Source organism: Lonchura striata, chromosome 22 (assembly GCF_050655825.1).
Source record: "Lonchura striata isolate lonStrDom1 chromosome 22, ASM5065582v1, whole genome shotgun sequence".
NCBI lineage: Eukaryota > Metazoa > Chordata > Aves > Passeriformes > Estrildidae > Lonchura > Lonchura striata.
The window spans coordinates 3,444,108-3,457,407 of NC_140724.1; the positions used below are offsets into that span (position 1 = coordinate 3,444,108).

Sequence of the window (13,300 nt, forward strand, 5' to 3'; positions counted from 1 at the left end):
CTAATTAAGGAGCTAATTAAAGGGGAGGTCCGGCTAAGTGGCCAGCAGGCAGAGCTCTGCTGGTTTCTGCCTTTCATTTTGGTTTTGCTTTCCAAGAGAAACGGGCTGAGGGCACAGGCAGGGCAGTGCCCAGTTCTGCGCCCGGTGCCACCAAGGGAGCCCCGGGCAGGCGTCGCCGTCCCCGTCCCCTCCTGGTGTCACCTAAACCAGGCTCTGGCTGTCCCCTGCTGCCATTGCCCACAGGGGTCTGTCTGCTCATCCCACGCAGACCCCAAAATGCCGGGGGCTCACCCCACCACACGGCCCCGTGTGCTCCATCCAAACTTTATTCGGGAAGCTGCAGGCATCCAACTCAAAGTCCCCAAAGTGCCAGGGGGACATGCAGGGGGTCCAAGTCAGAAATGGGGCGAAGGGAGGACGAGGGGAGATGCCAGAATTCCTGGGGTACCCAGGCGAGCTGGGACACCTCCTGGCATCTCCCCAGAGGGGAAGGGAACTTGGCTTTGGGAGGGGAGGAGCTGGGGTTGGTGCTGTGGCTCTGGGCTGGGAGAGGGGTGGGCTCGTCCTCGGTGGGCCCTGGGGTCCCCTCTGCTCCGGGCAGAGGTGGCTCTGTGGTGTGGGGATGTGCAGGGCGAGGAAGGGATGGCCGCAGTTAATCCTTGTAGTTTTTGGTGAGGAACTGGGTCGAGGCCACGGGCTGGCCCAGATGAAAATCATCCACAAAGTCCTTCAAGTCCCAGGTGCCTGGGGAGAGAGGAAAAGGGGGTGAGCAGGGCTGGAGGAGGGCTGGAGAGGGGAGCAGCCCTGTGCAGCTGCTGCTCTGCCCCAAACCACATCCTGCACAGCCCAGGAGGCCCCAGGGACAGCGAGAAGTCCCAGGGAGCCCAGCTCCGATCGCGCCAGGGGTACCTAAGCTCTTCTCCTGCCCCCTGACCTTTGGAGCAAACCTTCCTACGGCTTCCTACGAGCCCACCCCGGGGGTGGCCTGGCTGGAAATCCCCCTGGGGATGCCACAGGACGTCCCCTCGTCCCCCTCAGTGGCATTCACTGAGCTGCTGCTCCACAGGCTGCTGGAGCAGAGGGGGTTCCTCATTCCTGACCCTCCTCCCCCGCTGCCTGCCCTGACCCCCGGATCCCGGAGCTCCGGGGGCAGCTTCTGCTGGATCCAGCCGTGCTTTTCCCACCTAGGCAGCAGGGAAACCCTCGTCAGGTCGAAGGGCCCGAGGGATTCCCTCATACCCGGCCCCTGCGGGGCAGAAATCCCCCTGAGCCCTGCCGGGGTCGGGCACCGAGCCTGTGTCTGGCTGGCGGTGCCGGAGCATCCTGCTCCGAGCGGGGGCTTTCCCTGGCAGCCACACAGCTCCCGCTGCCCCTCCTTGCGGGCCGCCGGGGAAAGGGGCCCGTTGTTTATCTGAAACCTGTCCTGTCCTCTTCCTGGCTGCTCTCGAATGTCACGCGGCAGCCTGGCAGCCTTTATCTGCTGCCGCATCTCAGCCCCGACTGGAGCACAGCGTCCCCTTTGCTCTTGCACGAAAAGTGCTGAGCAAAACCCGAGCTGCTGCATCACCCCCGTGGGGTGGGGATGGCTCGGGGAGCTGGCGGAGTTCCCACCCTCTCCTCACCTCGGGCTCTGAGCTCCAAAAAAAAGCTCTGGAGATTCTCGTGGTGCCGGCACCGCAGCCCGTGACCCCGCGGAGCTGCGGGAGGCCGCGCCTGGGATGCTCCAGGGCCAGGGAAGGAGCTCAGGAAGGAGCTGCATCCCACATTCCAGCTGGGATGAGATGCTGGAATGCACCAGGCTGCTCCTGGAGGCTCCCGGGTGTCCCCTGCCACCCTCCGAGGACACAAACCAGGCTGAGAGCGAGGACAGTCCCAATGTCCTGCACTGGGACCCAGAGCCACGAGCCCCAAATTCCACCTGGGCAGAAGGGCAGCTCCTCGCTCGGGGGTCGCAGCCCAGCCCCCTCCGTGCTGGGGGTCCCGGTGAAGGCGGCGCCAGGGGAAGGAGCCTCGGGGGGAGCCGCTCCCGCTGCGCCCGCAGCCTTCTCCGGGTGGGTGCCTTTCATCCAGCGGCTTTCAAAGCGCCGGGAAAAGCCCACGGGAGAGCCGCCGGTGCCACGCGGGGCCGGGCTGAGAGCGGGACGCGGCTCCCCCGGCTCCCAGCGGGGCCGGAGCTGGCGCTGATGTTCGCGGAGCCTCCGGAGGGGCGCGGATGAAAGGAGCCGGGGGAGGCAGAGCCTCTGCGGGGCTGCAGGCGCCGGCCCCGGCCCTCGCCCTGCTCGTGGGGCTGGGGTTTTTCCTGACCTACTTTCCTACCTGCCCTGGCACCGGCAGTGCCCGGCCCGTCGGGCCAGGGAAAGCCCCGGGGCAGCCGCGGGTGTGGCAAAGGGGGGATGCGCCTGGGGAGGGGGTGCCAAATTTGGGGCACCCTACACCAAATCCAACCCCTCGGGTGCGTCCCCAAAGCGGGGACATCCCTGGGCCAGCCGTCCCGAATCAGCCCGGCTGGCTGCCAGGGCTGGGGACTGTGAGTCACTGGGACCACGGAGCCGGCAAAGGAGCAGGGCCCGGCCGGCGAGCCGAGGTCGCGGCGTCGCTGTCCCCTCTCCCCGCCGCAACAATGCGGCGTTTCATCCGCGGCTTGGTCCGCTTTCAAGCTCATTTCCCAAAGGATTAAATCATCCCGCTTGGCTCTTATCTGCGCACCCGCCGGAGGAAGAGGAGTGCCCGCTGACACCCACACGTGCGCGGCCGCCCGAGCCCGGAGCGCCCGATGGGGAAACTGAGGCACGAGGCAACGGCCGGGCGCGGGGAGCTCGGCATCCCGCCGATCCCACAGGTTTCCCAGCGCTGCCGCTGCCTCCTGCCCACCCCCCGAAGGCGGGTCCCCTCCTCCCCCGGCCCTCCCCGGCTGTAATTGATCGGCCTCATCAGCGGCGATGCTCTCCCGACGGGAGCCCTGATGCTCCTGTGCCCAGATTAACGATGTCCCAGCGGAGGTGGGCGGGAGGCCGGCCGCTGCTTTGGTCACCGTGAAGTGACACGCGGGGACTTGGGCCGGCACCGGGCTCTCCCCGCAGCCCTTTGCCACCTCCGGTGCCGGCCGCAGCCTTTCCCTCCCCGCCGGGGCCCAGTCCAACCCGATTTTCCAGCTGGGTGGATCGGGCTGGAGGCGCACAAGGTCGGCTCATGAGTCAAAGCCGCGGCCCCGATCCGGAGCTGGAGCTGGAGAGGGATGGAGCCAAAGGCTGGCCGGGCTCATCCCTGTCCCTGCTCCCCAAGGCAAAATTTCTGGGAGGAAAAAAAAAATTAAAAAAAAAAAAACAACAACAACAAAAAAATCCATTCCCGGTTGTAAAACACCTTTCCAGGACAGGAGGGACTTTGGGAATGCTGGAGCCTCTCCCCAGCTCTCTGGAGCTTATGGGAAGCAGAGGGATGAACTCGGGTGCAATTAAGCAGCAAGATTTTGTGCTAATTAATGATCCCCCTCGATGAAAGCTGTGGGGGAACTTTAATTACCCAGCACCACAGGCGGGGTCTGGTGGGTGCCTGAATTCCCCCAGCTGTGGAATTTCCCGTGGATCGGAGCCCGTGGCGGGCGCTGCCGCCTCGGGATGCCGCGGTGGCTGTGACATTTTGCAGACCACAAATTATTATCTTGCATCTCCCCAAAACACAACCGCGGCTTCTAACACCCCTGGCTGCGAGGGAAGTGGGGTGAGTGGCAGGAAGAGCCGTGGGGACACCCCAAATGTCCCCACCTTCGGTACTGAGCGAAGCTGGTGCTTGGTGACAATTTAGTGGCACGGCCAAAAGCTGAAGTGAATCAGACTCCAGAGGAGAAACTGAGGCTCTGAGTTATTTGCCTGAGGTCACAGGGAGCCGGCTGGTGTTGGGATTGATCAGAAACACTCACGGGGAAGGATCAGGGTGGTTTTTTACCCCCTGATGAAACAAGATTTTTGCTCAAGAGACGCCCTGGAGAAACACCTCGGCCGTAAACAACTGATTTCCACATTGCCACAAGTGACACGGGGACGTGTCCAGGTCCTGCAGCCCTTCCAGCACCCGACCTGTGCCCGTCGGTGCCACCAACCGGGACATCCCCACGGCAGGGTGGAAATGTCCCCGCTGCCTCTGAGCTGCTGGCGCTGCCCAGCCAGGCGAGGAGGGACAAGAAACAGGGATTGCCCCTCGCGTTTTAAATTCCCAGGGATCTTTTCCAGGAGCAGGGACAGGCGACGCGGGCAGGTCCCGGTTTAGTGCCCTCTTCTGGAGGCTCGGGCCGAGCTCCTGCCATCCCGCCTGCCACTGTCACCTCCCCCGGCTCGGCTCGGCCGCGCTTGGCCCGCGACCTTGCCTGGCCTGGCCTCCGGAGCACATCCCGCGCCAGCAGGGGAATTTTCCTGGGAGCTGAACAGAAACGCTCTGGTTGGGCTCAGCTCTGCCAGGGGACGAGCTGCCAGAGGGAGGGATGCCCAGCACAGGGATGCACCCTGAGGCTGGGCACATCCCGCTGCTGGGATGGACCAGTGCCACCCCCTGTGCCCGGTCAGGACGTGTCCCTGTCCAGGGCTGGTGGTGATGGGTGTCCCCAGCCTCGGTGAGATGTCGCTGTCACCAGATGAAGGATGGAGTAAAAACAGCAAGAAGGGGTTCATTTGAGGCCGAATAAATGGGAAATTCTGAGCAAGGATGCAAACTGTGCCTGCGGCATCGCCGAAAGAACCTGCATCTCTCCTGCTGCGGGAGAGGAGCAAGGCAGAGCCCGGGCTGGGTTCTCATCCGTGATCCTTTGGGGTTGGGGTCACCCCCTCCTTGTTCCCCCCTTCTGCCAAAGGTGTCTGCTCCTCTCCCCCGTGCGCTGCCTTTGCACCACGGGGCTGGATGCACCCGATCCATCGGCGTTCATCCCGCTGCCTTGGGGATGGATTTATTTAAAACCCTTGAGACACCAAAATCTCATCCTTTGGCAGCTTTTAGGGCTCATTCCGCGGGAATAAAGAGGATGGGCTGGCGGTGTCTGAATCCAGCAGCATCCCCCGGCCAGGCCAAGGATGTGATGCGGCAGTGAAATGGTTAAAAATAATCTTCAACCGACTCCTTAAACATGAGCCCCTGCCAGACCCCCACAGCTGCCTGACAAACGACGCTCAGGCATCGGATCCTGCGGAAAAATATCCAAAATATCCGCCGGGTCTTTCCCAGGAAGTGCGGGAAGGGCTGGAGAACACAGATGGGATGGGGACAGCTGGGGAATGCCCGGCCACCCCCGCCCTGGGGACAGCGAGTGCTGGGGCACCTTCCCGAGGCTGAAATCTGGGGGGATTGGAGCTGCATATGCTGCTAGAAAGAGGATTTATCCGGAAAAAGCTCCTTGGCGGGTGCCTCTGCATCCCTTCCCAGCTCCAGGATGCTGCGGTGGGAACGTGGGGACAACGCGGAGCCCCCTCCTGTGACAGGAGCGAGGGGCTGGCGTGGGGGGGGGGGTGACATCAGCGGTGTCATTAAGAAGCGGAGCTAATGAGCCAGAAAACAAAGCCAAGGGCAGCGAGAACCCGCAGGGAGACTCGTGGCAGCCTCATCCCGCTCCGGCCGTGGGGTGAGCACCACGGTTCAGCGCCAGGGAAGGGGGGCTGGGGATGTTTGGGAGCCCCCCCAGCCAGCCCCTCTCTGGGCCGGGTGCTGTGGGTTACCAGGCACCGGCTGAGTCAGGCAGAGCAGCCCAGACACACCGACCCGACCTGCCCGTCCAGCCCTGCTCGTGTGGTCCCAGGCTGGGAAAGTTTTGAAATTTCCCTTGTGTGAGCCACAGAGCCCCGAGCTGCCGGCGGGGCAGGGGGGAGCCCACGCGGGGCACCGGGCACGACGGATCCCTGCCCGCTGTCCCTGCACGGAGCAGCAGCAACCCTCGGCGTTTTTGGGGAGGGTCTCGGCTGCTCCATCCTTTCTGTGAAAGGTTTTGGGAGGAGCTGGGAGTTGGCGGCCGTTGTGTCAGCCCGGTTTGAGCAATCCCTTCGCTAAAGCTGATCCTTATCCGCCCCGCTCGCTCCGAGGTGCCGGTGATGCAACTCCCGGCGCTCGGGCTGGGGGGGGATGTGCCGGCAAGGGCTGCATTTCACAGCCCACATCTCTCCCTGCTTCCGATCCCGCTAGCCAGGCCGTTACCAGGCGTTTTCCAAGGGTTTCTGCTGCCTGGCAAGGATTTAACACCTCACCCACGTCCCCTGTAAGGATCCCTTTGCACCGAGCGGGCATCCCCAGCCTGCCAGAGCACGCAGCATTATCCACAGCGCTGGAAAAGCCCCTCGGGGCGGGGACCGAGGACTCGGCGGGTCCTTACCCAGCGAGTCCTGCTCCTCGGGGCTCAGGGAGACGGTCTGGTGCGTGGGCTGCCGGTACAGGCGGAACTGGTAGCGGTGGTAGCCGCTGTAGCGCGAGGGCTTGGGCCGGCTGTAATCTGGGATGCAGAAGAGAAGGGTTGAGTGTCCCTCTGAGCTGAAACTCCCACCAGAACCAGTCACCCACCCTGTCCTCCAGGCCGGGACCGGCTCTCCCACGGGGCTCCCTGCACCGTGACCCCTCACCGAGCTCAGCTGTTCCACCACAACCTCCCCTCATTGCATCCGGGACCACCCTGACCTCTCCTCCTTCCCCCTTCCCACATCTGCATCCTCCCTGTGAGTGCTGAGACCCCCAGCCCCCCGCCAGGGCATGGCCAGCACCCCTCGGGCTGCCCCAGGGGGGGCTTGGGGGTCCCCCCTGTGCTCCAGGCTGGGAGGGAGCGGCGCACAGCTGCCCAGATGTGGGGCCTGCAGCTGGCTCAGGGCATGGCCAGCTGCTGAGAGCGGAGGTTGTCCCTGGGAAAGGGACATCCAGCCCTCGGTCTCCATCAGGGACAGGAGGATGTGGCACCAAGGGACAAGGGGATTCAGTCACCTGCAGCCAGGTGAGCCCCCGGCCCCTCTCCCCTGGGCTGTGACCTCCCTGAGCCACGTCTGAAAGTCTTTGTTCCTGCAACATCACAGGAGTTGTTGGGATTCACCTGCTTTTATCTTGTGTTTTTTCTTTCGGGTTTTATCCCTCCCCCCTCTTTTTGCACCGGTTTGGAGCCTTTCCAACCACTGGGGAGTTTTTAAACCACTTCTGCCTCTAAAAAAAATTAGAGAAAAAGTGGCTCCTCTTTCAGGAAGTGCCCAGCTGTGCCCTAGGGAGCTCCTCGTGTCCCCCCCTTGTGTCTCTCCCTCGTGTCCTGGTGTGCCCACCCCAGCCAGCACTGCCACCCCCTTGTCCCAGCTGGCTGAGACCCCATCCCCTCACTTGGGGTCTGCACTCACCTGTCAGGACCTTCCCTTTGATCCTCCCAACCCTCAGATCCGAACCCTGGAAGGACAAAAAGAGGGAGGTGAGGTGGGATTGGCGTCCTCAGGAGAAACACAGGGGGATGGACCCTCCTGCCCCCACAGCTGTGCCCACTTCTCCCCAGGGTTTCATTTTTTTCCAACATTTGGTCTGTTTTCCCTGTGTAGATCATTCTCTCACCATTTCCTTGTATAGATAATTTTCTCCAGGTGGGTGGGAAGGAGCGTGCCAGGGCTTTTCTTTGGCTGTCTGGGATTTAGGGGCTCAATCCACAATGCCCTGGCACACAGGTGACACTGCTGTCACCTGCACACAGAGGCCATCCACGGTCTGGAGATCCAGGCCAGGGATCCAGGCTGTGGCACACTGGGAAAACCACCAGAATTCCATGAAAAGCCTCGGTGCTGCTTGGCACACCAGCATTTGGGAGAGCTGGCATTGTGGTGACTTCCAGCAGCATTCCCATGGCAAAGTTTGGCTTCGCTCCCAGCAAACTCCTGCTCACAGAGCTTGTCCCACTGGAGGTTTGGCTCCCCATCCCCACCCTGGGATGTCTCCCGGGAGCAGGGAGCCTTTCCTGGGACTCTGAGCATCCTGTGGGGCTGCATGGATGACAAAGGGATGAAAACAGGAGCTGCATCCACATCCTGGCCCTGCACACCCCACCTCACCCCTGACCTGCTGTGCTATTCCCGGCCATTCCCAACCTCCCAGCGCTCATAAATCCTCTCCTCTGGCACCCGTTATTCCAGTCCTGCCCACACACGCTCTGCTGCCAGGGCTCCTCTGTCCTAACCTGCCCTGGGAGTTATTATCCCAAAAAAAAAAAAGAAAAAAAAGATGCCTCAGATAACTCCCAGCAAAAGTGCACGTGGGGAGCAGGGTTCAGCGCCTCGGCTCCCCGCAATCAGAGCTTCCCTTTCCTGCTCTGCATTGAGTCAGAGCCTCCTGCCAGCTGCCCCTGGCACACCAAAGGTCACCGGGGAGCCAAGAGCTCCCTCAGATCCTTGGATATTGGCTCCCCGACACCGGCTCGCCACCTTGGCAGCCGTCGCCGAAATATCCCGGTGGCAGGGAGGTGATGAGTAAGGGTTTGGGCAGGTTTGGGTGCCGGGGATCGCAGCGGGAGGGGAGGGAGCGGCGCAGGATGTGAGGGGAGAAGCATCCAGGGGTGCTGGAGGGGACGCACGGGGCCCTGGGGCTGCTGTGGCCCTGTCCAGATGTGCACACCCCAGATGTGCACACCCAGATGTGCACACCCCAGATGTGCAAACCCGCGCCGCCCAGATGTGCACACCGGCTCTGCACAGTTGCTCGGCAGCGCCCATCCAGATGTGCCCCGCCAGCCCACCCACACGGACCCGCCCAGATGTGCACACATGCACGAGCACTCCAGCTGTGCATCCCAGACTCATCCCAAACTCATCCCAAACTCATCCCGAGCTCATCCCCAGCGCATCCCAAACTCATCCCGAGCTCATCCCCAGTGCATACCAAACTCATCCCGAGTTCATCCCGAGCTCATCCTGAGCTCATCCCAAACTCATCCCCCGCTCATCCCAAACTCATCTCAAACTCATCCCGAGCTCATCCCAAACTCATCCCAAATTCATCCCAAACTCATCCCGAACTCATCCCCCGCTCATCCCTATCTCATCCCAAACTCATCCCGAACTCATCCCCCGCTCATCCCGAGTTCATCCCAAACTCATCCCGAACTCATCCCCCGCTCATCCCGAGTTCATCCCAAACTCATCCTGATCTCATCCCAAACTCATCCCAAACTCATCCCTATCTCATCCCGAACTCATCCCTAACTCATCCTGAACTCATCCCCCGCTCATCCCAAACTCATCCCAAACTCATCCCAAACTCATCCCAAACTCATCCCAAACTCATCCCGAACTCATCCCAAGCTCACCCCAAACTCATCCTCAGCTCATCCCAAACTCATCCCGAGCTCATCCCAAACTCATCCCGAACTCATCCCCCGCTCATCCCAAGTTCATCCCAAACTCATCCTGATCTCATCCCAAACTCATCCCAAACTCATCCCTATCTCATCCCGAACTCATCCTGAACTCATCCCTAACTCATCCTGAACTCATCCCCCGCTCATCCCAAACTCATCCCAAACTCATCCCCCGCTCATCCTGAACTCATCCCCCGCTCATCCCAAACTCATCCCTATCTCATCCCGAACTCATCCCGAACTCATCCCTAACTCATCCTGAACTCATCCCCCGCTCATCCCAAACTCATCCCAAACTCATCCCCCGCTCATCCCAAACTCATCCCTATCTCATCCCGAACTCATCCCGAACTCATCCCAAACTCATCCCAAACTCATCCCAAACTCATCCCTATCTCATCCCGAACTCATCCCTATCTCATCCCAAACTCATCCCGAACTCATCCCCCGCTCATCCCGAGCTCATCCCAAACTCATCCCGAGCTCATCCCAAACTCATCCCGTACTCATCCCCCGCTCATCCCCATCTCATCCCAAACTCATCCCGAACTCATCCCCATCTCATCCCAACCTCATCCCGATCTCATCCCCCGCTCATCCCGAACTCATCCCCATCTCATCCCAACCTCATCCCGATCTCATCCCCCGCTCATCCCCGCTCATCCCAAACTCATCCCGAACTCATCCCCATCTCATCCCAACCTCATCCCGATCTCATCCCCCGCTCATCCCCGCTCATCCCCGCTCCGTGCGGCCGGCCCGGCTGCCAGCCGCAGCTCTTCAAAGGCTCGGGGCTGCGGCTTCTCCCCGCTCCTGGCAGCCGCTCCCGGTGCGGGCACCGCCGCTATTCCCGGTTTTCCGGGGGCTTTTCGGGACAGGCCGGGCCTCCTCCCTGCTCCCCTGCCCGCTGCCGTGCGCTGCCCCGAGGCGCTGCGGGCTCCTCGCTAGCCCCGGGCATGGGAGAGTCAAAGGATAAACTCCTTTTTAAGAGGCAAGAACGGGAAGAGGGCGGGAGGGAGAAAGTCGGGATGAGCACTCCGAACCCTGCCTTATTTTCTTTTCTTTAATAGTAAACAGCAATCCTGGGAGCAAGGAGCAAGCTCTGGGCACGGCTGCCGGGAGACGGGAGGCATTGGAGAGGTGGGGGGTGACGCCCTGTGACATTTTCTCCTTGTTTTTTGCGCAGGGAATGGTTTGCCGCAGGAATAACACCCCCTCCAGCCCCTTTCCCCTTTGCTGACACGCCGGTGAGGGCGAGGGGAGCATCACACTCCGGCAGCTCCCAAAGATCCCTGCCACGAGCCGAGCTAATGGACACTGATGAGCTGCCGCCTTTATTAATGCCCTTTTATGAGAGCATTAATAGTTCCTAATGACACCATTTGAGCTTCCCAGCCTTTTATCTCCTCTTTCTCTCTTTCCCCTGCCGAGGACACGGTGTAGGAGGTGGAATTAGATATTCCCACCCTCCGGTCTGTGGCGGGTGGTGTCGAGAGCTGGTGGGGCACGGGATGCTCGTGCAGAGACCTGGGAAGCCTGAAAAATGTGTGCCACACAGCTCGAGCGCCAGGAGCTCCTCTCCAGCGATTTTTCCTTGGCCAAAGGAGTGAGGAATTTTATCCCCGTCATTTCTGGTGCCCTGGGCACCGAGCGAGGCTCCCTGGGAGCTCACGGCCAACCCTTGCTGCTTCCTGCACGTCTCAGCCGAGGGTGGTGGTGGTGGTGGTGGTGGGGGGGGGGAATAAATAAATAAACACAAATAAATTAAAGGCAGTGAGTCACCTTGTGTTTCCCTCTTGATCTTTTTGTTTTCTTTTCACCCCCTTCCCTTTCTTCCACCTCTCCAGAACGTGTCTGGTCCCATCGGAGAGGAGGGGAAAGGGATGGGTGGCGAGCTCTCGCCAGCGATTCGCCCGGGCGAGGACGGAGGGTTTATGGAAAGTGGGTGTGGGAATCGGCACAATCGCTGGCAGGGCACCAGGACAAACAGATGACGGATGGGACCCGGGGAAGCGCAGCCGAGCAGGGCTGGGCTGCTCCTGCCTCGCCGGGAGCGCGTCCCGGCCTGGCCCCGGGGACCTCGGGACACCGGCGGGGCTCAGCCGGGCGCGGGGGCTGCATCCCGTGGGAAGCACCACCGAGAGTCCGGCCCGGCGTTAACCAACAATTGTCCGAGCGGGAAGCTGATCCCAAACACCCGGGGCTCCTCCCGCACTGCTCCTCAGCAGCCGGAGCTTGACGGGGCTGAGCGGCTTCACAGCCCAGATTTGTCCTCCTCAATTCCTGGGATCTTTGGAATGAGGTCAGGATGGAGGAATTGGCTCAGAGAGAGAAGGGGAGCATCCCAGGAAAGGCAGAGCCACTGGGATGGCAACCCAGCTTCCCTGCGAGGCTGGAACGGGGCAATAAAAGGACGAGATGCTAAGTGCAGGTGGATCTGGATCTGTTCCACTGTGTCCTTGCAGAGGAAGGTGAAGGTTTTGGGGTTTCCTCCTCCCCACCAAAGCCAGCAGCAGCGGGGAGGACCACTCCTCCCCCAGCTCCCAGAAACATCCAGGCTCGCCCTGCTTTCCAACAAAAATCATGTGAGCAAAGAGGCGATCCAAGAGAAACTCTCCCTCCAAATATCCCCGTGCGCAGGGGGGCCGGGAGAGAGCAGGGCAGCGCCCGGCCAGCTCCCAGCACTCCCAGACTCCGGCATTCCCCGGCAGCTCACTTCCAGCAGGATCCTGGCGTTGGATCTGGGGCACGGGATGCTCCCAAGCGGCCCCGGCTCGCCCACGCCACCCCGAGCCTCTCGCTCTCAGCCCGGCCTGGCTCCTCCCGTCACCGCCAGGCCGGGGTTTGGTGCCTGAAAGAGCCTGTCAGCCCCGACCCTGCGAGTCCTTTTGTGATGAGAAATGTCACATCCCATTATGCCAGCCTCCGTCGGGAAAGAAACTGGGAGAAAGAGGAAAAAATACCGAGAAACACAGAAATAGTTTGCATGCAAGGACCGGGGTGGGAGAGTCACCTTCCAGAGCATCCCTCTGGCTGCCCTGGGACCCTGGCAGGGCTCAGGAACCCCCTGGACAGAGCCCCAGAGACACTGGCTGTGATCTCTGGCCATGGAAAAGAGTTTTCAATCTCACAGGATCAATTACCAGCTCTGAGGGTTTGATATCAGTAATAATTAAGTGTGGCACGGGTGCAAAAGTAAAATTTTAGGATTCTGGATGAGGGGTCCAAAGGGGACAAGCTGGAGGAAATTGGGTGTGCCTTGTCCTTTTTCTCCTTCTTCATGCCCTCCATGTCTCACTGTGGTGTTGGCATTTTTCTGTTGGTTCAGGCTGGGGACACACTGTCCAACGTAGGTGACAGATATTGGCACGTTCTTGTAAATCCAGCCCAGGGAGTTTCTGGTATTGAATGTTTGTCACATCCCACTGAGGGCAGAGCCCCACATGCTGCCCTGCAGGACAGAGCTGGGCAGGGCAGCAGAACATGTGAGAGATCAACAGAATAAACAACCTGGAAACCAGCACAGATGAATTCTGACTTCTTCTTTAGCGACGGAGCAGAGAGAAACTTTTTACAATCTCAGAATCATCAATACCTCAGATTCCGACACCAGCCTGGATGGGAAAGGCGTCTTTGGGAATGCTTTGGGAATGCTCCTGGCTGCTCTATTGTCCTGAAATGTTTTGGCAGCATTGCCAGGGCAGGGATGAGACCCCACAGAGGTTGGATCCCATCACAGCTCAGATCCGGAGAAGCCTCCCCGTTCCTGCTGGGACCAGCCCGGCTTTCCCAGTCCCAAAACCTTCTCCCAGCCCCAAACCTTGTCCCAGCCCCAAACCTTCTTCAGCCCCAAAACCTTCTCCCAGCCCAAAACCTTCTCCCAGCCCCAAACCTTCTCCCAGCCCCAAATCTTCTCCCAGCCCCAAACCTTCTTCAGCCCCAAAACCTTCTCCTAGCCCCAAA

At 60.8% G+C, this 13,300-nt stretch overlaps 1 protein-coding gene across 1 annotated transcript in view; it reads right to left on the reverse strand.

The window, feature by feature from the left end:
* Positions 1-310: 310 nt before the first annotated feature.
* The window catches only part of PEBP4 (phosphatidylethanolamine binding protein 4), a 94,702-nt gene continuing 81,712 nt past the window's right edge, over positions 311-13,300 (reverse strand). The window contains exons 5-7 of the mRNA XM_077789246.2: positions 7,341-7,386; positions 6,347-6,463; positions 311-744 (exon numbers count right to left, since the gene is read on the reverse strand). Of these exons, the coding sequence (XP_077645372.1) occupies positions 653-744; positions 6,347-6,463; positions 7,341-7,386 (255 nt within the window). The 3' untranslated portion in view covers positions 311-652. The remainder of the gene's footprint in view (positions 745-6,346; positions 6,464-7,340; positions 7,387-13,300) is intronic.